Genomic DNA, 25,038 nt, shown 5'->3' on the forward strand with positions numbered 1-25,038 from the left:
TATACTTATACTGGATTAACCGTAGCAATTTAGCTCAGAACAGTTATTTCATGAGTTAATCGTATTTGTGGTGCCATGTGGTCCCGTACACAACCTACAGGTCACGAATCAAGTGAAGTTAAGCATCGTTGTCTCTGAGAGTAGTTGGATTGGTGACCATATTTGGCAGCGGGACTCTTGAGAGTTTCTAGGGCATTGGTCTCTACCCACTGTGAAGCTCTTGTAGGACATTTGGTGTCTCTTTAGGAAAGTGACTTTTTTTAAATGTGCCTCGGTTCACGGAGAAGTAAATAGGTGTATGGTAGGAGGATATGGTAATTAGGCAGTTAACCTTTTGTACCTCACACACAGCATAGGTTGTATTCTCCCCAGGGAGTTGAGAATGTAAATAGAACGCTCGCTGATCCATTAGCCAGGGTAATAAGGTAGCACTTTGTGAATGCTACTGGGCTTAGATTTGGCACATAAAAAATATCATCAGCATCAGCAGCACCATCATCACTATCTTCATCATTGTCGTCATCATTGTCGTCATCATTGCAATCAAGTTTATGGATATAAACATGGCTTTTTTCTAGACCTGTCTCTAGAAATAGCCCTGAAATTAAGAAAATAAATCCTGAATATGTAGGTTTTCCCATTTTTCTTTTAAAGGGTTGTTTGTTTGTAATGAGTTATGTACACACTGGCGCTTTTGCCTTTTGTATTGACCCGTGAAGATCGGGGTTAGAATTGGTCTTCAGTAACCCATGCTTGTTGTAAGAGGTGACTAATGGGTTTGGGTGGTCAGGCTTGCTGACTTGGTTGACACATGTCATTGTATCCCAGTTGCATAGATTGATACTCATGATGTTGATCACTGGATTGTCTGGTCCAGACTCGATTATTTACAGACCGCCGCCATATAGCTGGAATATTGCTGAGTACAGCGTAAAACAACAAACCAAGACAAACCTTCTGTTTCGTATGTATTTTACTATCCCAGAGTCAACGTTTGAAAGGTATAGCTCCCAGTGAGAACTGCTGAGAGGTGTTTCATTTGACATGTAAGACCTGCTTGAGATTGTAATACCAAGGTTTTACATTTAAACTGTTTCAACAGCATATAAAATTATTTCATGATAAAAATTGAACCTGCAACAGATGTTTAGCCACTGTAGCAAGTGATGATGGTGTTCAACCTCACTTGACATGATGTCAGTTGTCTGCTCTTTCTCACACACTTTCTTATAACCTCTGTCATATCTTGCATTTAAATGATTCATAAGTTAAATGAAACATTCTTCATTTGTACTGGTTTAAAGTATAAAATCTGTGTTTCATAAAGTCGTGTTTCAGCTCTGACATAATCTAGAGTTAAGGACTGACTGTATGAATTGCATGATAAACCACAATCAGTAAACCGCAAAACAGTTTGGGAACTGGTGATTGATAGCATAAGCACTGATCCGTACCACTGAGTTGTAATGACACGATACTTCAGCCTGCATAGTCTGAGAGATGGGCTTCCCTCGTGGCACCGCATCAGTGAACTCATCCTTTGATCCCCATCCCCGTCTTTTAAATGCAGTGATGGGATTCATCTGCCGAATCCCATGGGTGTGCTATGGATGTGTCTGAGTTGACTGAGTGTCTGTGTTTCAGATTGGTTGTTTCATCTACTACTGTCTCGAGTCCGGCAGTATCGAGCCCAATGGCCCAGTGCCCGTCAACTCCGTGTTTATATACCGTCCAGACCGCAGACTCGAGCTGTGGCGCTTCCTCTTTTACACACTGCTGCATGCTGGGTAAGATTTTCTGACAGAAGTGTTGATGTGTATGATTATCATGGGTATTTATATACATGAAGTATTGTCAAGAAAATAATAAAATAATGCCCCTATGAAGATCCACATCAGAATTCAGAAACCCATGTTTATCATAAGACTGACTGACTTAGTTTGGTTTTTACACCGCTTTTGGCAATATTCCAGCAACATCACGGCTGGGGACACCAGAAATGGGCTTCACACATTGTGCCCATGTGGGGATTCGAACCCGGGTCTTCGACGTGACGAGCCAACGCTTTAACCATTAGGCTACCCCACCGCCCCTTTATCATAAGAGATATCTAGTGGCAGTCGGACTTGTTTACATGCCTGATCCATGTCATTGCATGTCATGCATGCATAATCAGCACTCATAATCACTGCATTACCTGGTCCCCAGTTCCATGTTGCCATCAAATAACAGGCAGGGGCGGATACAGCTTTTGAGACAGGGGGGGTGCACACTATTGAGAAAAGGAGGGGTGCACACTTCATTTTCACCCGAATTTCAATGGTCATTTCAGCACCCCACCTCTGGATCCGCCTATGACAGGAGTGAGTTAGTTTAGTTTTATGCCGCTTTTAGCAATATTCCAGCAATATCACCAGAAGACACCAGAAATGGGCTTCACACATTGTACCCATGTGGGAATCGATCCTGGGTCTTTGGAGTGATGAGCGAATGCTTTAACCATGGCTACCCCACCGCAACAATGTAACGAGAGATTACAGAGTCCAGCGATAAACAATAAACAAATGTTATACAAGTATCACTGTTAGACTTTCCAAATAAACAATAAGGTAAAAAATTCTAAATAGATTATTCTTGTTGTAGTAAAGATGCTTTAATGAGGCAATTATCATAGACGAGCAAACACATCAATATGGCTGCACAATGATCTTGTCTCAGACCTGCATCTGGAAACAGATACTATTTTCTCATTTACTATTCTTCAGTCTGATAACTGTATCAAACCTCAGATAACCGTATCTAATTGCGGTAAGAAAAACCAGGGTTTGAGCAAAGAAGCACAGAGATAATGTGTGCCTTTATTGATTTACAAGCACTGATGTTTCTTCTGATTGAGAACGTGAACCGCCATTAATCACGTGTTAATAATATATATGTCTATTGAGCTGTCGTCAACCGCTTGACACAGTCGCCATGTTTCCTTCGACTCTACCACAGATACTATTTGCTTTCAATATTCAGACTAATTTGTAGGATTTGAGGTCATTAAAGGATTTATGGTGGCAGTTTTATTGTTTTCTGAGTGAATACGATCATTAAGTTTGATATGCAAAGCGGAATATAGAATCATGGTGTTTTTACTGTGGTATCTGACACTGAAGATTGACTTTCATTTCCAAAAATTATGGAAGTTGTTCAACATACTTGTATAACTGTGACAGAACAGTCGTAAATAATACTGTGATTTCTTGATATATCGGAGGCCGTGGCACTGATAGATTCAATTTAGCTGGATTGACCGTAATTTTACCATCAGTGCCAGAGATACAGACACTGCTATCTCTGGAAGTCATGCGTTGCCTTTAAGTTACATGTACATCACTGTTCACAGGCTGCAACTCAAGGGAAAAGTAGCATGTTTCTAATTATACTTCATAGTCTATCTTTTGAACCAGTTTAGAATTAGGATATGGTCATCCTAAGAATGTATTTGGTTTTGTATCAAGCATTATTGAAATTTAACTACTTAATGCTGTACTTCAAGCAGAGGATCATAATTTCATATTTAGGGAGGCTTAGGTGAAGAATCTAGCTTGGTATGTTTTATCGTCAACGTCTTTTTTATTATTGTTACCACAGGCAGTGTTACCATATCATTTTTTGCAGCTCAGATATATGTCATTAATGTATAATGTTACCTCATAAAGTGTTACCAGGTTACCACATGTAATGTTACCATGTGGAATGATAGTGCATATACAATGTTTACAGGTTACCATGTCATATTTTGCAGCACACATACAAGTGTTACCATGTTTAATTTGTCCATTATACTTTACTATCCTGGACAAAAATAGTTACGGATATACGTAAATTTTGAAATTATGAATAATGATCTATTTATTTATTGACACACTGATAAAATATCAGTCATAAAAATGTCAAATTCCCTATATATGTCCAGTATATAATATTACCCTATACAGTGTTATTATGCGCCACATTAAATGTTACCAATTTGGTAATGCATACCATCTACTAGTATACAATGTCAACTGGTTACCACACCTAATAGGACCACGATCAACTTGTCACATAAAAATGGCTGTTGAGTTACCATATGCAGTGTTAATGTGTTATCATTAATAAAAATCATTGCAATAAATGTGCATGTGTAATGTTATCATATTGCACATATCGTGTTATCATGTGACGTCATGCCATATTATTATATTGCCTTTATCAAAAAAATTAAAAAATATGTGCTGTCAAAACTCCTTTGTATTGAGGGAATATCTAGGCTCTTTTCATTTTATATAACCAATGAAGATCCAGGTTAGAATTGATCTTCAGTAACCCATGCTTGTCATAAGAGGTGACTAACAGGATCGGGTGGTCAGGCTCTGTTACTGACCACATGTCAACGTATCCGAATGGATTAGATCGATGTTGCTCACTGGATTGTCTGGCCCAGACTCGATTATTAACAGACCGCCGCTATATAGCTGGAATATTGCGGAGTCCAGCATTCAACAACAAACCAACCATCCAACTATTCATTCATGTATTTTCCTTAGCTCCACACTGCAACATCACCTTCCTAATACTGTTCGTAGATTGATGCTCATGCCGATGATCACTGGATTGTCTGGTCCAGACTTGATTATTTACAGACAGTCGTCATACAGCTGGAATATCGCTGAGTGCGGCATTTAATGACAAATCATCCAACTATTCACTCATGCATTTACTAAGCTCCTCACAGCAACCTCACCTTCCTTATCAGGTTTAATCAAAGTGTTCAACACTGTGATGGAGTTTCCTTATTTAAATTGTTTGACTGATTTATGGCATTAGGAGAAGCTTTTTTAGCAATCTATTTACCGGTAATGAATTTATTTTTGTGTGTACAGACCACCACCATATAGCTGGAATATTGCTGAACTCACCACTACCACTATTCATTTTATATACATGTATTCGTATTTATAATGTTAACATCAGTGCATCTCTGCCTACCAGGTACATCCATCTGTTCTTCAACATGGCAGTACAGATCTGTGTTGGGATACCGCTGGAGATGGTGCACGGGTCATGTCGGATACTGATTGTCTACCTGGCAGGTGTACTAGCAGGTCAGTCATCAGATGATTGCATCAGTAGCTAAACATTCTATACAGTATTTATTGTACATAGAGAGGCAGTGGGGTAGCCTTGTGATTCAAGCGTTTGCTCATCTAATGTTAATGACTGGCCCCTAAATAATAATCATTTCCAAATGACATTGTGTTTTGAAAGTAGAACTATAATTAAAGTCATAAAAGTTTGGTGCCCATTCTCTTCAGTTTTAATATTTTTTATGACGTACCACCTACATATGCTTACAAATGTGTCTTTAGGTCATTGGTCACTATGCATCATAATTAGCAAGGTTTTCTATCTCTATCATTGTATTTCTGTAAGGTTTCTAAAGTTAGTTCAGTAAGTTAAACTGTACTTTTAGCTTCATCTATTTTGAGAATGACATTATGTGATTTCTGAGATTTTTGCCCTTTCGTTATATTAATCTCAAATTATAAATGAAATCTATTTTTCTTTTCACATGTGTTCTCAGAAATCAAGTTTTATGTATCATGAAATTAAGAAAATGTTAACCCAGTTTACTTGTCCAAACACCCGTGAAGATCTGGGTAGAATAGGTCTTCAGCAACCCATGCTTGCCACAAAAGGCGACTATGCTTGTCGTAAGAGGCGACTAACGGGATCAGGTGGTCAGGCTCGCTGACTTGGTTGACACATGTCATCAGTTCCCAGTTGCGCAGATCAATGCTCATGCTTTTGATCACTGGATTGTCTGGTCCAGACTCGATTATTTACAGACCGCCGCCATATAGCTGGAATATTGCTGAGTGCGGCGTAAAACTAAACTCACTCACTCACTCACTTGTCCAAACTGTCATGGCCCTCTACAGCAGGTGGAGCATCTCCTACTTCTGACACCTCTGTTGTTGGTTGCAGGTTCCCTGGGGACGTCAGTGTTCGACATGGACGCCTTCCTGGTGGGTGCGTCGGGTGGAGTCTATGCCTTGTTAGCAGCTCACTTAGCTAATATACTGTTGGTAAGCAGATCTTTCTTGTTGCCCATCACTTAGCTAATGTACTGTTGGTAAGCAGATCTTCCTTGTTGCCCATCACTTAGCTAATGTACTGTTAGTAAGCAGATCTTTCTTGTTGCCCATCACTTAGCTAATGTACTGTTAGTAAGCAGATCTTTCTTGTTGCCCATCACTTAGCTAATGTACTGTTGGTAAGCAGATCTTCCTTGTTGCCCATCACTTAGCTAATATACCATTGGTAAGCAGATCTTCCTTGTTGCCCATCACTTAGCTAATATACCATTGGTAAGCAGATCTTCCTTGTTAATATACTGTTGGTACCATCAGTAAGCAGATATCCTTGTTTGTAGCCATCACCTAGCTAATATACTGTTATAGCCATTGGTAAGTAGATATACTGTTGGTGCCCATCACCTAGCTAATATACTGTTGGTAAGTACCCATCACCTCTAATATACTGTTGTTGCCCATCACTAGCTAGCTAATATACCATTGGTATCACCTAGCTAATATACTGTTGGTACCTCATCACCTAGCTAATGTTGTTGTACCCATCACCTAGCTAATATACTGTTGGTACCCATCACCTAGCTAATATACTGTTGGTACCCATCACCTAGCTAATGTACTGTTGGTACCCATCACCTAGCTAATATACTGTTGGTCACCCATCACCTCACCATAGCTAATATACTGTTGGTACCCATCACCTAGCTAATATACTGTTGGTACCCATCACCTAGCTAATATACTGTTGGTACCCATCACCTAGCTAATATACTGTTGGTACCCATCACCTGGCTAATATACTGTTGGTACCCATCACCTAGCTAATATACTGTTGGTACCCATCACCTAGCTAATACTGTTGGTACCCATCACCTAGCTAATATACTGTTGGTACCCATCACCTAGCTAATATACTGTTGGTACCCATCACCTAGCTAATATACTGTTGCTAATATACTGTTGGTACCCATCACCTACTGTTGGCTATCACCTATACTGTTGGTACCCATCACCTAGCTAATATACTGTTGTACCCATCACCTAGCCCTAGCTAATATACTGTTGGTGGTACCCATCACCTAGCTAATATACTGTTGGTACCCATCACCTAGCTAATATACTGTTGGTACCCATCACCTAGCTAATATACTGTTGGTACTGTTAGCTACCATCACCCATCACCTAGCTAATATACTGTTGGTACCCATCACCTAGCTAATATACTGTTGGTACCCATCACCTAGCTAATATACTGTTGGTAGCCATCACCTAGCTAATATACTGTTGGTAGCCATCACCTAGCTAATATACTGTTGGTACCCATCACCTAGCTAATATACTGTTGGTACCCATCACCTAGCTAATATACTGTTGGTACCCATCACCTAGCTAATATACTGTTGGTAGCCATCACCTAGCTAATATACTGTTGGTACCCATCACCTAGCTAATATACTGTTGGTATCCAATATACTGTTGGTACCCATCCATCACCTAGCTAATATACTGTTGGTGCCATCACCTAGCTAATATACTAATCATCCATCACCTATCACCTAGCTAATATACTGTTGGTAATCCATCACCTAGCTAATATACTGTTGGTATCCATCACCCCATCACCTAGCTAATATACTGTTGGTATCCATCACCTAGCTAATATACTGTTGGTACCTCTCACCCGGCTAATATACTGTTGGTATCCATCACCTAGCTAATATACTGTTGGTACCCATCACCTAGCTAATATACTGTTGGTACCCATCACCTAGCTAATATACTGTTGGTACCCATCACCTAGCTAATATACTGTTGGTAGCCATCACCTAGCTAATATACTGTTGGTACCCATCACCTAGCTAATATACTGTTGGTAGCCATCACCTAGCTAATATACTGTTGGTACCCATCACTACTAGCTAATATACTGTTGGTATCCATCACCTAGCTAATATACTGTTGGTATCCATCACCTAGCTAATAGCTAATATACTGTTGGTACCCATCACCTAGCTAATATACTGTTGGTATCCATCACCTAGCTAATAATATACTGTTTGGTACCCATCACCTAGCTAATATACTGTTGGTATCCATCACCTAGGCTGTTAATATACTGTTGGTACCTGTTGGTACCCATCATCACTCAAGCTAATATACTGTTGGTAGCCATCACCTAGCTAATATACTGTTGGTACCCATCACCTAGCTAATATACTGTTGGTACCCATCACCTAGCTAATATACTGTTGGTACCCATCACCTAGCTAATATACTGTTGGTACCCATCACCTAGCCATACCCATAACCTAGCAAACAGCTTTAGAACCATATGTGTGTCTAATCCAGAATGAAGTCTAAACTAGACCAATGCCTATTCAGTGTCAGTCTGGTCTAGACCAATTTCCAATTCAAAAAGTCAAATAAGAGTACAAGATTGCATTTTCATGAGACTTATTACTGCTTATTAAGAGTGTCAATCAGAAATGCACAAATGCTACAAAAATCAGAAACAAAATGTTAGCTTATGCGTTAGATGCGTTTTATCAAAGCAACAATTGAAAAGATGTTTACAAAGACTTGTACTTGCAATCCATCACCCACCTATGTCCTTTTGATATAAGAGCCTTGAATTATTTTTTTTATCAAATATAAATCTTCAAGTCTTGCAAATGTTTTTGTACAAGAAGAAAGTCTCATGAAGGACTTGCACATTAAAATGTTCTTTCCTCCACATGATAATATTGTATAAATGTCAGGGCTATTAACATTTAAATTTACAAATAAAGTGAGCTAAAACAAAGCTCGTCAATTTCTTATGGAAACCATAAACGCTCAGCTTTATGTTCCTCAATGGCTGTAAAGGTTTTATGTCATATTGTTATATTAATTGTTTCCTTGATCAATACAAACTTCGATTTTTCAAAATCAGATAACGAACCTTCGCGTTTAAAACTGATTGTTTTTTTATGTTGTCTATGTACCAAATTCACCCTGTAATGTGTCGTTGATACCGTTTCTTTAGTTAAGTGAGCGAGTTAAGTTTTATGCCACTTTTTACAATATTTCATCAATATCACTGCAGGGAGCACCAGAAATGCTCACACAATGTGGGGAATCGAACCCGGATCTTCAGTGTGACAAGTGCACGCTTTAACCACTAGGCTACCCCACCTCTTATTTTGTATGTGATTTTAGTGGTAGCTTCCTTTTCGATAACAAATCAGCATTTATTGACATAAATTGTGACATACAGTATACCCTGGTTATAATGCCACCCTTTGTCCAGGAGATAATATGGCATTATATCCAGGGTGGCATTATAACCAGGTAGGACAGTTAGCGGCCCTATGCAATCAACAAGGTGATTGAGCAGATGTCTCCTGTCATGCTCCTTGAATGACTGGATAAGCCCAGTGTCTAGGGGTTACAGGTGACTTATTGTTGTAGGTGGCAGGAAGTGTATTGTCACATGACATGTGACATCCCAAGTCACGGTGTCCTCCCATTACGCAGACAGCCAGTTCGCAGACACCTTAAAACAACAACATTTACGGTTCAGTGAACAGATTATCTACTACCTGTTACCTACATTATTATAATGGAATAGTCCAAATAAAAAACACAGGAACAAACTGAAGCTATATTATTTATTTTGAAAGATGGACGAAAAGACAGTAATTTGAATTTTTATTGCTGCAATATAAAAACAATTTATTTTCATAAACATTTCGGTTTAACCTTCTAGTCTAACGGGAGTCGGCATCATCATATTGAAAACACTAGCTTAGCTATTAGAAATTGCGACATTGTTGTATCATATAAATCAAATAAAGACAAATGTGAACCTAAATATTCATATGGAATAAAGAAGTTATATGTTTTGCACACAATATTATGATATATGACGAGTGCACTTAATTACGATTTATTTAGAATAAATATTCAAAATATGACGCATCATGTGATGTGGCCATGGATGTTAGAATGTTTTTCATTACTTCCTTCAACGTCCATTGTATGATATTCAAAGACATAAACTGTTACAATCTTTAGAAAGTATTGTTAAAATCAGAACACTGATTAGTATTAATCTGATCTTACATGGCAATGCAGGTGTCTCATTTACTGCAAATCAGAAATGTTTTCAAATATGTACATATCTATATCTCTCCAACAAAACGTTTTCTCAGTTAACTTCTGTTGTACACATGCTATTATTGGGAGTTTTTTTCGATCAATAAACTCAATCAAACCCTCTCAGTGACAAACCTGTTTTATATTCGATAGTAATTGATAGTAAAATCAATTTTGAGAAGAGAAATCATTTATCATTTAATCACAACAAAGTTCTATTTACCCATTAATCAAACTTCGCAGTAACGAACCTGTTTCAGGCTCACCCTGCTCTACTCACTAGACAGTGGACTGTTCCATTATACCCGTAGGTGTTACCCTAATTAACCTTCTAGTTCAGTGTCTGTCAATTGGGTGTCTGTCAAATGGGTGTCTGTCAATTGGGAGATACCCAAGTCACCTACAGTCTTAAAACAACATGTTATGGTCTGTTGACTGTTGATTACACAATGGTAAACTAGTGGCACCCCTATGATCTGAAAGTGGACTCTTCAAGTTAAAGTAGTTGAAGGACAAAAAGGATGTTACATATATGTTGCAATTAATATTTTCATATAGTTATATACAATATATGTGCAGTCTAGTATTTCATATATACAGATGAATAAGTAATGCATTATATATATAGATGGATTGCAAATCTATCTGCAAATAGATTGCATAAAGATAATAGAAAATATCCAAATATTTTCTCAACCTTAAATCTAAGTTAGATAAGGAGCTATATAAGATACCGTATGATAAATGTTCAACCGTAGACAACCACACTTGCTTTTATGCATCTTCTAGTTTACATTTAACTATAATTTTAGTTTATTCAAACTTTCAAAATTTGGGGAATTCAAGATATAACTAAGTCCAGTTTTCGTCAAAAATATATTTAATATTCATTATGCATTTATGCTTACTTTTTCCAAAATGTGTGTCGTTAAAAAGTAATTTAGAGATGAGTAAGGATAATTTGGAAGATTTACCTGATTAGTATGGCACTGACCAGTGAGTCAGGTTCATTATAAGAGTAGGGGTGCATTTTCTAATCCCAATTAGCCTACATTGTTTTTGTATGCGAAATGGGATGTAGGCGAATTGAGATTTAGGCAAATAGAGACTAAACCATCCTATCTGCTATTACAAGACTACTTAAAGTATTAAAGCGTTAATGAGTTTGGTCAATTAATTTAGGTGTGTATATCACATGCAGCCAGAGTAATTATAACCAGGGGAAAATGACTTTTGTTCCAAAAACCATTGGCATATGGCATTATATCCAGTTTGGCATTATAACCAGGGTATTATATAGGGAGGAAATCCGTTCTGGCAAAAACATGGCATTATATCCCGGGTGGGATTATAACCAGGGGGGCATTACAGCCAGGGGGCATTATATCCAGGGTGGCATTATAACCAGGGGCATTATATCCAGGGTGGCATTATAACTGGGGGCATTATTAGGGTGGCATTAACCAGGGTGGCATTATAACCGGGGCATTATATCCAGGGGGCATTATATCCAGGGGGCATTATAACCAGGGGGCATTACAACCAGGGGCATTATATCCAGGGTGGTATTATAACCATCCAGGGGGCATTACATCCAGGGCATTATAAACAGGGGCATTATATCCAGGGTGGCATTATAACCGGGGCATTAGGGGCATTATCCAGGGTGGCATTATAACCGGGGGCATTATATCCAGGGTGGCATTATAACTGGGGGCATTATAACCAGGGGGCATTATATCCAGGGTGGCATTATAACCAGGGGCATTACAACCAGGGGCATTATATCCAGGGTGGCATTATAACCGGGGCATTATATCCAGGGTGGCATTATATCCAGGGTGGTATTATAACCGGGGCATTACATCCAGGGTGGCATTATATCCAGGGTGGCATTATATCCAGGGGGCATTACATCCAGGGTGGCATTATAACCAGGGGGGCATTATATCCAGGGTGGCATTACAACCAGGGGGCATTATATCCAGGGTGGCATTATAACCGGGGTCATTATGACCATGGTGCACTGTTGTTAAAATATGAAGCTGAAGGTTAACATTGTCAAGTTAAGCTGAACAGTGTTTCAATTAACTTATGAACCATTTAAATGCAAGAAGTACCGGAAAGAATACAAAAACCCCAGGATGCCTTGAATCAAAACAGTTGTCATGATATAAAATTAATTGGATGACAGAGGGTGAAAGAAAGACCACATTCAGCATCCAGACAACCTAAGTCGTGAAGATTAATCATCCTTTCATCACTGGCCCTGATGGCTCAGTAGGAATACTGATGTTAACTTATCTCAAGCTGTGGGTTTGATTCTCATCATCAAAATTTCATGTCAAAAACAGTTTGACTTTTAACCAGCCACAAAGAAACAGAAGCACCTCTATAAAGGCGGTATACAACTCAACTCAACTCTTGAGAGTTTCCAGGACTTCAGTCCTGCCCATAACGAAGCAATTGTGACACATGTGGTCTCACCTTAGGCATGTGAGTGTGTTCAAAATTGCCTCTGTGTACCCAGCAGAAAATGGGTACCCGGTGGGATGAGTCATGTGACAGGCAGCTTGGGTTTGAGCATGGACAAGCGTGTGGGAAAGGTGCGTTATAAGTGGCCATTATTGTTTTGTTTATGATTATGATGGCAGCTAAAATAAAACTAAAAATACTTTGAAAAACTATCAAATAATGATTACAAAACTTATTTTATTTTTAAAGTTGTCTTGTGTGGAGTATACAGCCACCATAAGACATTAATGTTCAGAAAATAGACCCATCCTTCACTTCAGATGAGTGAGTGAGTGAGTGAGTTCATTCTACGTTTGTAATGTTCCTAGAGACACAAGAAATGGGATTCATTCTCTGTACCCAAATGATGCGTCTTAAGTATGATGTATTTCAAGTAAATAAGAAGGCAAATTCTCACTAATTATTTAATTTTAACTTATTTAATTGTAATGAAGTCTTTTTTAAAACAAGTGATGGAAATGATTAGATATAATATATTTATATAGTATGCCAAATGTATTCAAATATTCAGAAAGATATTGTAAAACATAAAAGTTGGAGTGAAGAATACTTTTTAAATTACTTCATCATGAACATTCATGTGTGAAAATGCGTTCACTCGTCCCTGTTGCAATAAATTGGTGAGACCCTGGACGTCTCCCTCTCCTAGAAATAACCAGCCAATTTAGTCCACCCACTGTTAATGTCAGGAGTGATCAAAGGTTTTTTCCTCAATCAATTGCGTTTGAGACTTGAAAGAAGGGAAACAGCTCGCAAATTAAATCTGGTGAAAGTTTTTACGTTTTTACGTACGTTCTTGAAGTGGTGGTTTTCTGAAATTGGAGACTGTGTTCTTGATAGCAGAAAGAATCTCTTAACAGATGTGTAGTTTCTTTTAAAATCTTTTAGGCATTATACACTTACTTTAATCGAGTCGTGATGAGATTAATTTGCTAATATTCAGTTGCGAGTTTTTCGTGATGAAGTTATAGATAAGACACAGTCAAATTAACAATGACAAGGGTTTAGGGCCTGTTGAATATCCCTGACAATAAATGCAGGAGTGTAGGTGAGTGGTGCAAGTGTTCTCTTGCCATGATGAAGATCCAGGTTTGAATCTGCATAGGCTTAAAAGTGTATAACCAATTGTTCATATCCTCAGTGGTGGTTGTGCTGGAACACTTTTGATGAATGGGAGTTGGATGTAACACACCACTGAACACTATTCCAAAGATGATAAGTTAAATATGATGTAACACTTTTGGCTCGTTCACCACTTTGGTAAAACCCATGAGCCATGGTATATATTAGCACAGTATTTTAGGCTCCTGATGTGCCTAAGGGAAGTAACTCCACATAGCAGATTGCCAACCAGGCTTCCAAAATACGTCTCAAAGAAGAATACAATCTTAATCCCATCTCGTTTACCACAATAAAATATAAGAGCACCCAAAGGGAATCTATTAATTTTAAGCAATTTGGAATTAATTACAATTACCAGTAATTTTAATCGTAAAAATTTATAAAAATTGTTTTGGAAGTCAATCCAATGTTGTCAAATCTATCTTTAAGTGATCAATGTATTTTGATTGAATGTAATGTCACCTCCCTATGTGAACTTAATGAGTGGCTTATTGATGATGGTTATCAATTATTGAACTGGACTCTAATGAGATAGTTATTAACTCTGCCCCATGTCTATTCTGGATGTAGTTCATGCATGTTTAATGGGGTTAGACACCGAATCGCTGAAATCTTTAATTGAACTCTCCACATTTGAAGAAAATTTCAATTACTGTCCTCAGTTACCTGATGATTTGAACACCTGTGTTTAATTGCAATTCAAATAACATCAGAGTAAAATTTCACTCAAGTGTACATGGTACTGCAATATAAATAGCGGGGTTTGAAATACACCATATATGAGTGTGCCATGGCACGGTAAGTACAGAAATGGCATGGCTAAAAAATGTTCTCGGTGCCCTTTTGACACGCCTAATTTTTTAAGAGACATAACTCACATTTAGTCATTTAATCCCCAAAACAATTATTTTTTTCCAAATTGAATAATACCATACATATATGAATGCTCATAAACCCATTTCTTTATTTAACAATAAATTTCAAATGATCATCATCATTGCCATTTATTCTGAAAACTTGTGGGCATACTCAATTTCAGAAAGGCACACCTAAAATATTTGTCTGGTGCCTTAAGGCACACTTAGAAAAAAAAGTATTTCTATCCCTGAATAGGTTTGCTATATAAGCTATAGAACTACGCCAACTTCAGATTAACACTGGTCAAAACCTGAGATTTTGTTAACTTAATTCCATATAAGGATATGTTTTTTAATTAATAATCAATGTGTTTATAGTAGATAGTGAATGGTTGAGAACCTGAAGAAAAATTAGATGCTTACTATATTTGATAAGAGTTTCCTTTTTTCAGTCTATTTTCATCACATTATTTAAACTTCTTTGAGTGGCATTTTAGAAGTTGGGAAGTACAATATTGAACAAACTTTATGTATAACAACTTCTTTCATTTCATTGGTTCAATGTTTCGATACAGATTCTGGGCCGTTGTCAAGCAGGAATGTGAGCTGCTTACTATGGTACAAGAATCTGTACCGAAATGTTGCACCCATGAAATAATAGAAGTTGTTATCCATAAAGTTTGTTCAATACATTTTAAAAATTAAAAACTTCTATGCAGTGAAACCAGAATGACACTAGTGATAAAGTTTCAAAAGGATTTTTGTACTCTCTTTTTCTAATTGAAAGGACATGACAAATTGAAGTGAAATTTGTTAATGCAGAAAATTAATGGTAGCTATCAAGATCAACAATGTTCAAATGAAAACACATTTTTAAAAACAGTTTGAATGTATAGCTATGATGTAACAAACCCTAACTCTTCCCCAATTACTCGTCAGCATCTATAGCAAATAATGTTCATTCCACATGAATCTATTCACTCATGGAAACTTGTGAAGCCCATTTCTGGTGTCCCCCGCCGTGATGTTGCTGGAATATTGCTAAAAGTGGTGTAAAACCAAACTCAGTCAGTCACTCATGGACCCGTGAAGATCTGGGTTTGAATTGATCTTCAGTAACCCATGCTTGTTGTAAGAGGCGACTAACAGGATCAGTGGTCAGCCTTGCTGACTTGGTTGACACATGTCATCGTATCCCAACTGTGTAGATTGATGCTCATGCTGATGATCACTGGATTGTCTGGTCCAGACTTGATTATTTACAGACTGTCGTCATACAGCTGGAATATCGCTGAGTGCGGTGTTAAATGACAAATCATGCAACTATTCACTCATGCATTTACTAAGCTCCTCACAGCAACCTCACCTTCCTTATCACGTTTAACCAAAGTGTTCAACACTGTGATGGAGTTTCCTTATTTAAATTGTTTCCAAATCTCTTACTCTGTGACTGATTTATGGCATTAGGAGATGTGTTTTTAGCAATCTATTTAATGAATTTATTTTTGTGTCCTTCTAATATTGTTTCCAGTGCAGGTTAATAATGTCATTTTATTTTATACATTTCCTACATCAAATAAAATCGGAGTAAAACAAGAATAGACTTTGCAAGAACCACTAAGAAAAGAACTGTACTATGTAAATGACAAGACGATTTTGTTGGTGACTTGCATGTAACAAGCTCGGTCTAATGTTGAAATATTGGCATACCAAACAGCATCACTCATTTTAATGTGAAGTAATTCAACACACGCTCAGTGGGGAAATAGACAAATGAGACTCGGTATTACCCAGCTCCAATCCTTCATCTAAGTTGGACATCAACTGTATTAGTTAAAAGGCAATGAAAACCGTCATTAGCGTTAACTGGAATAGGAAACGAAAGCCAATATTGATTGGACGTGAGTGTATAACACAATGTATTTGTACTTAAAGCCAACTCTTGAATAATTCTATACCGTTTTTACTGGAGCATAAAAATAGGTTACTTTAAGAGGAAACTGTGTATGCTTTGCCTAGGTGAGGCAGCCATGATGTCAATATTTCTTCGAAACATTATTTTTGTTTGGTCCTCGGTCTCTGCTTAAAGAGAATCCTGGGTGAAACTGTTTCCCTAAAGGATTCTGTGTTATTTCCAGTGTAGTAAATATGAGTTCCACAATTTCTATTCTTGGAGTGTTGTAGCACTTTGAACTGCAGGTTGGGGATTAACATGGATACATGGCACTAATTTTCACTTCCCTCTGTGACCATTATGTCAATATTGATGCAAGGATGTGTCAAGGAGAAAATATCAGGATTCTTTATTGCACTACAGTTTTAAAATAAAAGTTGAAAAGCAGTTGGATTCTTTTAATAGAAAAAGGACGTACCTACTTTTTTTTATGTCCAGTGAATAAAATAATCATTTATTTAAGTAAATAAAAAGTAAACAGAGGTGAAATTAAGCAAGAAAAAGGAAATTCTGTTAGAAAATGTTTTGAGATATATTCATATTTTATTCATTTGAGGAAAGCAGATCAATTTTAGATGACACGTCTAGTGGTTATAGCATTGGTCACCACACCAAAGCTCTGGGTTCTGTTCCCCTCATTTTTAACATGAAACCCCCTTTCTATGCAGATGGTACTTGTTGTTTCCCTGTCTAGTGCTTGAAGTTAGCACATGAACCAAGCACCAAATTACCAGCACACAAAGTTAGAATCGGAAGCTATGGTGTTTGTTTGTTTCTTGTTTAACGCTCTACTCAGTAATATGGAACCATGGTGGCGGAGTGGGATGGGGGTTTGGTGCCTCACTTTGAGAGTCTGGGTTCAAATCACAGATGGAACACAACTAGAAAAAAGTAGTAGAATCTAGTGGTGGTCCGATTAATTGAAATAATCGAAGATTGGTCGTAGTGACTAAACGACCAAGCAATCGATCACAATTTCTCATAATCGAACACAAACAATTCTGGAACACTTGTTTTCATTAACAATATATTTCACAAGGTTGGTTTTGTCTGTTACATTTCATAAGCACTACAAGCTCGTTTCAAGTCATGATTGAATTTATCTTAAAGACTCCAAGAAATTTATGTTCCTAACATACTAGTCATCCTTTAAAGATGTGAAATTTTGCCAAAAAACCCGGAGAGAACTACTTGTTTTTTACCTTATTTTTATGTGCATTAACAAATTTCATAAATGATGCCAACCAATTATGTTCGATGATTGATCGGTAGTAATGAACCAATCATCAATTATGAGATTTTAACCAATTCCCAACACTAGTAGAATCGGTATTTAACAGAAAGTGTTATCCTAGAAATAACACATGTCACATTTAACTCTTTACCAGTTAGCACTTGTGTCTGTCTCCTAATCTGACATGTGTATTTTGACATATGGACATGTAGATAAAATCAGACTCCCCAAGACCTAAGTCAGCTGAACATATTCATCATATCTATTACTGGACAAGTAAGATGGACAATAAATGCCCAACACCTTCACATTGCATGACAAGTAATGCTGCCATATTGGATTTCATATATGTGATTGCCACAATGGAATTGTCTTTTATGCCGAAGTCAGCATTTTTACAAATATTTTAGGACAAGAGTTAAAATCCTCAAATCTTGCCCTGACAAACACTTACTTGATCCTGATCCTTATTTAGCCATCTCTTCAATCAAACTGTGCCCCGTGGGAACTAATCTGTCCAAAACCTCCCATTGGGTTTCTCTAGTTATTTTAGAACTTCGAGCATGGAACCGTCTTCTCGGTTTATTGAAAGAGCAAAAGAATATAAAACATGAAATTGACCTTTTTGTATCTGATGACATTTGCTCTGTTCCTCACCAAGGGGCTTGTGCTGCAAAGTTCATTTAAACATCTGCAAATAGTATCAGGGTTAGAAGAAATGAATGGAATAAGAAGCCGTGTCTTGAAATAACCTTTGGTGTTATTTCTTGTCAGTTCATGAATGTTACCGTCGACTTGTGAACATCTGCTTTAATGAAGTTTGTCATGTTATGTTTTGATGATCCACATTCACTGTACAGAGAAGACTGTGTACAATGTTTAATATTGTATTTGGTTGTGTGAATGTAAGCCATTTTTGACATGGGTAAACTAGTACTTGTGTGAAAGTGAGTGAGTGACTTTACTCTTACGCCGCTTTTGGCAATATTCCAGCAATATCACGGCGGGGGACACCAGAAATGGGCTTCACACATTGTACCCATTTGGGGATTTGAACCCAAAATGACAATAGTTCTGTGAACGTTACCAAACACTCTTGGAGATTGGAGCCAGACGCTTTAACCACTAGACTACTCCACTGCCCCTGATAGGACATTTAAGCAAGAAATAGACATGTGCACTCCCCTCCCCTACTTCCTGGTCTGTGTCATTATGCAGTCAGAATTTCTGCTTGAATTGGCAACAATCAGAATAAGGGAATTTGGCCAAGAACATTTGCTTTGGGTATATAAATCATCTAGTTACAAAAAGCTACTCTCCAGAATGTATCACAAGAGGCATGACTTCAATCTACTGGTAGTCAGGTTTTCCTTTATGTTGATCAATGTTCCAGAAGCTCCAGCCTTTGTTGTCTTCATTTCACGATTGAACAACTCTTTCTGCAAACATTTCAAAGAGCATCAAATGACTCTTGCGCAAAGGTTGCTACAGCAGTCATTAGCAAAGCTTAGCAAAGATTTATGGCAGACATGTGGAGGACATTTCTGAATTTTTACATCAATGATGTCTAATTTTATTCCCCATTCTGACTTTACTATGTCCCTGTGTCATTTTCAGGTGAACAATTGATTTGGCTTTGCATGTGTTTGTGACAGTGAGGCAGGATATGCTCACTTTTTCATGAATCCTACATTTTTTAAGTGTTTTGTGACAGTGAATCATAAACACTGCTCTCATAAACAGACTCTCCCTTCAGCAGAGATTTATTATAATTATGGAAATGACTTCATCCCTTTGATTTGTTGTTATGGTGTGAAGTTTACATCAGTCTCTTTGTTTTACAGAACTACACCCACATGGAGCTTGGAATCCTGAAACTGGCAGCTATTCTCATTATAGGTGAGTGTGGGTTGTGGTATTTATGTCATAACTGTTCTTGCTAAGTATGACCCGTGAAGATCCGGGATAGAATAGGTCTTCAGCAACCCATGCTTGCCACAAAAGGCGACTATGCTTGTTGTAAGAGGCGACTAACGGGATCGGGTGGTCAGGCTCGCTAACTTGGTTGACACATGGCATTGGTTCCCAATTGTGCAGATCGATGCTCATGCTGTTGATCACTGGATTGTCTTGTCCAGACTCGATTTTTTACAGACCGCCACCATATAGCTGGAATATTGCTGAGTGCGGCGTAAAACTAAACTCACTCACTCACTTTTGCTAAGTATAGAGAACTATCGAGGGACATAAAAGATTTTAATGCATAATGTTTTGCCATCATTTATGTCCATTCACACTTATTAATTCTCCATCTTGTAAATTATTTTTTAATTTTTATTACATACAAAATGTCAACATAACCTGAGCCTCAATTATCCACTAAAAGAGATGACAAAGGTACTTTGTTTTTAACAAAACATGAACTAAAATCAAAATCAGCATGGTACAAAAGTGTAGTACAGTTGTTTGCGAATGAGCAATTTTAAAAATGGATCCAAACAAAATCATTTAAATATCACATAGTCACAATAAGCATTACATTTATTGAACATGCAAAATGAAGAAAATTTTCTAAACGATATATAATAGTAATATACTTTTGTTTTTCTTTCAGCAAGTGCAGATGTAGGATTTGCTATATGGGATCGCTATGTTCATAAGGAAGTTGTCCCCCCTGTCGGGTATGTGGCCCACCTGATGGGGGCGCTGGCAGGACTAACTATAGGTTTGGTGGTGCTCAAGAACTTTGAGCAGAAGTTACATGAACAGTATGTATGGTGGATAGCTCTAGCTGTGTACCTTGGTTGTGTCGTGTTCGCCATCTTCTGGAATATTTTCTACTACTGACCGTGTTGACCGGAAGTGACTGTGTTAGAGTTCGATGGATGAAGATGCTGACCTTGCAGACTAGATCATCACTTCACTATGTGGACAATCAGTTTTGGTTTTTGTGTATTTATTTCTTACCTTTGATTAACTTTGCAAGCGTTATTTAAAAACTCTTGTGTGGATTGTGTTCATCACGGATGTGTTCAGTCTAATTAGAATCTTTTACTTCGACACAATGCTCCTCTGTGTCAAGATCTGAGGACACTTCTGGAGGAGGTTGCATCAAATGAACCTTCCAATCAACCAGTCAGAATTAAGGTTTCGGAGACAAGCATATCTGATTTGTGGATATATCATACATCCTTGACCCTTTAGAACGTAGCATCTGCACACAAAAGGATGTACTATCAAATGTTTATTTGAGTTGGTAGTATTCTTTTGACTTTCAAATTTCCATGTGGTAAATGAAGCCAAATAGTTTCACAAAACTAACATTTGTCTGGCTCAAGAACCCATCCTTCATTTTGATTGGGGAACCTGAGTTTACCTGACCAGACATACCTGGTATCGTCAGATCTTAACATTGAGACGTATCACCATCAGATCTAAAGATCAGTGAGATTGAGATGTGTTGTTCAGTATGGCCATTCACAGTGATGACTTTTGTGTTATACAGAGTACCTAATCTCAAAGCTGTAGTGCTATAGGTGAGTCAGTTACTGTTTGAAGGTTTAACCAGCCCTGAGCTAACAGTGCTTTACTCATAGCAACTCTAGTCAGACAATGTGTGATTAGCTAACCTGTTACTTGAAACCATTGACTAATTGAAAATATGGATTTTGCTCCAAGAAGTATTTTCTTGCTTGAAGTCATGAGTTAATGTGTTTTAGATTCTTCTATTGCCATGAATCTTAACTGTTTGTGTTAAGGTGAAATCTGAATTTCATCACATAAGGAATCCTATTACAATGCTGTGCTTCAGGTCTTAGTGGAGATACACACTGACTAGTTGACTAGCACTGATCAGTCTTCTAGTCTATCTATCAGGATTCTCTCTCACAGTGAAACAAGAATGTACTCCTTCATAAGCTTGACAATGTGGGGAATCAAGCTTAAAACTGATCCCTACCAAACAGTGCTTGCCTCAACAGGTAACGTAATGGACTGGGTGACCAGGGTAAGTGACCAAGTCATTGTATAAGGATGATGCGTATTGATGCTTGCACTATCAGTCACTGGTTTCTCTTGTCCAGAGTGACTGGAGAGTATCTGGATTATTGCTGAGTGTGAAATTAAACAACCAACAGACATTGAATATTCATGGTCTTGGGAGAATCCTTTCTGACATTATCAAAAATATATCTGTGGTCTAATGAATTATTGTTTGGTTGATATGTATTTTGGTGATTCCATGGAATGGTTCTCTTTGAATTGTTCACCTGTGTCTGGATATCCATTTTAAACAGAGGCATGTCTTATCGATCTGACAGTATATAACTGCTGTAGGCCTGAACTTGTGCAGAGGCGGTGGGGTAGCCTAGTCGTTAAGGCGTTCGCTTGTTATACAATTCACTCACTCACTCACTGGACTTGTACAAACAGCGACATGTACATCTCCATATAAATACGATAATCTTTGACCTGACATTAAACCCAATTTCACCCAGTTGATACAATAGAGAGGTACCTGTTCCAGAAATTAATCATGAACATTACTTATTATTTAATGAATAGTTATGTTTTTTCAAAGAACATATCAGCCTGCCAATATCAGCATCAGTTTAAACTTGTGAACACTTTTAGAAACAAAAATAGACATCTCGGTACATTAGTATCATTGATGGGGAGAGAAAAACGGCTCTGATTTAACCAACATCTTCGAAATTCTTTAAGTGGGTTTTTGGCTGTTCATCAAATTACATCTATTTCCAGATCAATCTTCTGTGCAGTGGTCACGACATCTTCTTATCAGACTTCAAAAAGAGACAGTTTTGAAATCCTGGGGATCTATGAACCAAGTAAATGCAATTAAAAAAATCTTGACACTGTTTTTCCGTGGTCTATATGTAACAGCATCATCAGATATCACTGCAGTCTCAGGGTTGTTTTGTGGGGTCCGGTAGATTGGTAGTGCTGAAATATTGACCATTACAAGGACAGTTGATAGAATATCTACAAGTTATGTAATCTTTTTTACGACTTTGTCAATAGTTTGAACATCTGAGGAATAAACTTAGGTTGATGCTAATATTTCACAACCTGTAAAAACAATTATGGGTTTGGTGTTCATAGTTAACACACCTCTGTTTTATACTATTACGTTTTATGCTGTAAGTAGGACACATGTTAGATGTTATTAAACTTCTTTTCAGTATTATATATACACTATGAAAGTATGAGGTAGGATTGAGGTCCTTGAGTTACACCCTGAAAATGTCAGATATGAATGTTTGAAGTGGGATACGAAAGTTAGCAGACATTTTCAAAATGGCCGATAACTAGACATTTTTCTTTGACTCGCTAATTGTTTACTTCTAACATGATAAACTACATCATCATTCAAAATGAGTGAAAAAGAGTTTTAAGAGTTGAAAAGAACATGAAAATATGAGCAAGCCTGTGATCAAGATGATTTTTTACCGTACATGTGTACTGTTTTTACCAACACCTTCAGAGAAGATCATCTAGGGTCAGTTGCCCTTGTACAAATGAATGCTCCCTGAAAACTTCATATAACAGCCTAAAACATGGCATGTGAGCCTTACCTATGCATCTAGTGCTGTTTGAAGTCCACATCATTGTAATGAACAAAGTCTAATTCTTTCATATGAACACATCTAATATTGTTCTTATGATTGTGTAAATATTTTCCACAGTGCTTAACTTATTTTGGTGGTGGGGTAGCCTAATGGTTAAAGCGTCCATTCATCACCCTGAAAACCCGGGTTTGATTCCCCACATGGGTAAATACGTGAAGCCCGTTTCTGGTGTTCCCTGCCGTGATATTGCTGGAATATTGTTAAAAGTGGCGTAAAACCATACTCACTCACTCACTCACTCCTAACTTATTTCATGTGAAATCATCACACATTTTCACACTTTACATCTTTTGATGTACCCCAGCATCAATTGCTGATGATGCTGACTGTAACATACAGAGATGTATTATACTCAAAATTTGACAGGAATACACACATTAATTTATGACAATCTTGTAACTAATATTTGTATATTGATAACAGTGAATTTTCCAAATGAGTAATATATTGAAGAACATTACCTGGGGGCTTATAACATAGCAGAATGGTTAGTCCAGATTTAACAAGATGGAAAAATCTTTACAGTATCCAAACCATTCAAACAGAAAATGATATTTTAATAATTTGAAATACTTTAGAGACACTTCTCGGCTCTGTGTTTAATAACAGCTTTGAAACTTTATCAAATTATGTAAAGTCATCTTTGTTGAGTGGCTATTAATATTCAGTTATCATCATGCTATCAAACCAGCAAATGCAATTTCAGCTGTAATGTGTCTCGCTAGAGTTATTAATTTAGTTATTATTGGTATTTTTATTAAATTCATAATGCTCTGTAAGAAAGCATGTGTTGTCAGTTTCTGAGAGTACTGCAATGGCAGCTTAAAGTGTTGTGTGGCTTGGCTCTTAACCAGTTGTCATATGATGGTATCCCGCTTCAGTTATTGATTTTGAACACTGCCAATTATGAATATTTCATTTTTCAAATTAAAAACAAATGAGGTCATATCACATCTGGAAGATAAGAGATACTTGAAACTTATTGCTTTGGTACAAAACCACATTTGAAGATAATCTATTTGAAGATAATTTGTGGTACAGAAACAAAGAGTAAAACTGTTTCATGATACAATTGTTTCATGATACAATTGTTTCATGATACAACTGTTTCATGATACACTGTTTCATGGTACAACTGTGTCATGATACAACTGTTTCATGATACAACTGTTTCATGATACACTGTGTCATGATGCAACTGTTTCATGGTACAACTGTGTCATGATACAACTGTTTCATGATACAACTGTTTCATGGTACAACTGTGTCATGATGCAACTGTTTCATGATACAACTGTTTCATGATACACTGTGTCATGATGCAACTGTTTCATGATACACTGTTTCATGGTACAACTGTGTCATGATACAACTGTTTCATGATACAACTGTTTCATGATACAACTGTTTCATGGTACAACTGTGT

At 37.4% G+C, this 25,038-nt stretch overlaps 1 protein-coding gene across 1 annotated transcript in view; it reads left to right on the top strand.

The window, feature by feature from the left end:
• The window catches only part of LOC124259799 (rhomboid-related protein 2-like), a 108,659-nt gene extending 84,894 nt beyond the window's left edge, over positions 1-23,765 (top strand). Inside the window, exons 5-9 of the mRNA XM_046694001.1 lie at positions 1,645-1,787; positions 5,023-5,135; positions 6,019-6,119; positions 19,809-19,863; positions 20,579-23,765. Of these exons, the coding sequence (XP_046549957.1) occupies positions 1,645-1,787; positions 5,023-5,135; positions 6,019-6,119; positions 19,809-19,863; positions 20,579-20,811 (645 nt within the window). The 3' untranslated portion in view covers positions 20,812-23,765. The remainder of the gene's footprint in view (positions 1-1,644; positions 1,788-5,022; positions 5,136-6,018; positions 6,120-19,808; positions 19,864-20,578) is intronic.
• Positions 23,766-25,038: the final 1,273 nt, after the last annotated feature.

The sequence above is a fragment of the Haliotis rubra genome, unplaced genomic scaffold, assembly GCF_003918875.1.
Source record: "Haliotis rubra isolate DU_JTF1 unplaced genomic scaffold, ASM391887v1 Scf738, whole genome shotgun sequence".
Taxonomy (NCBI): Eukaryota; Metazoa; Mollusca; class Gastropoda; order Lepetellida; family Haliotidae; genus Haliotis; species Haliotis rubra.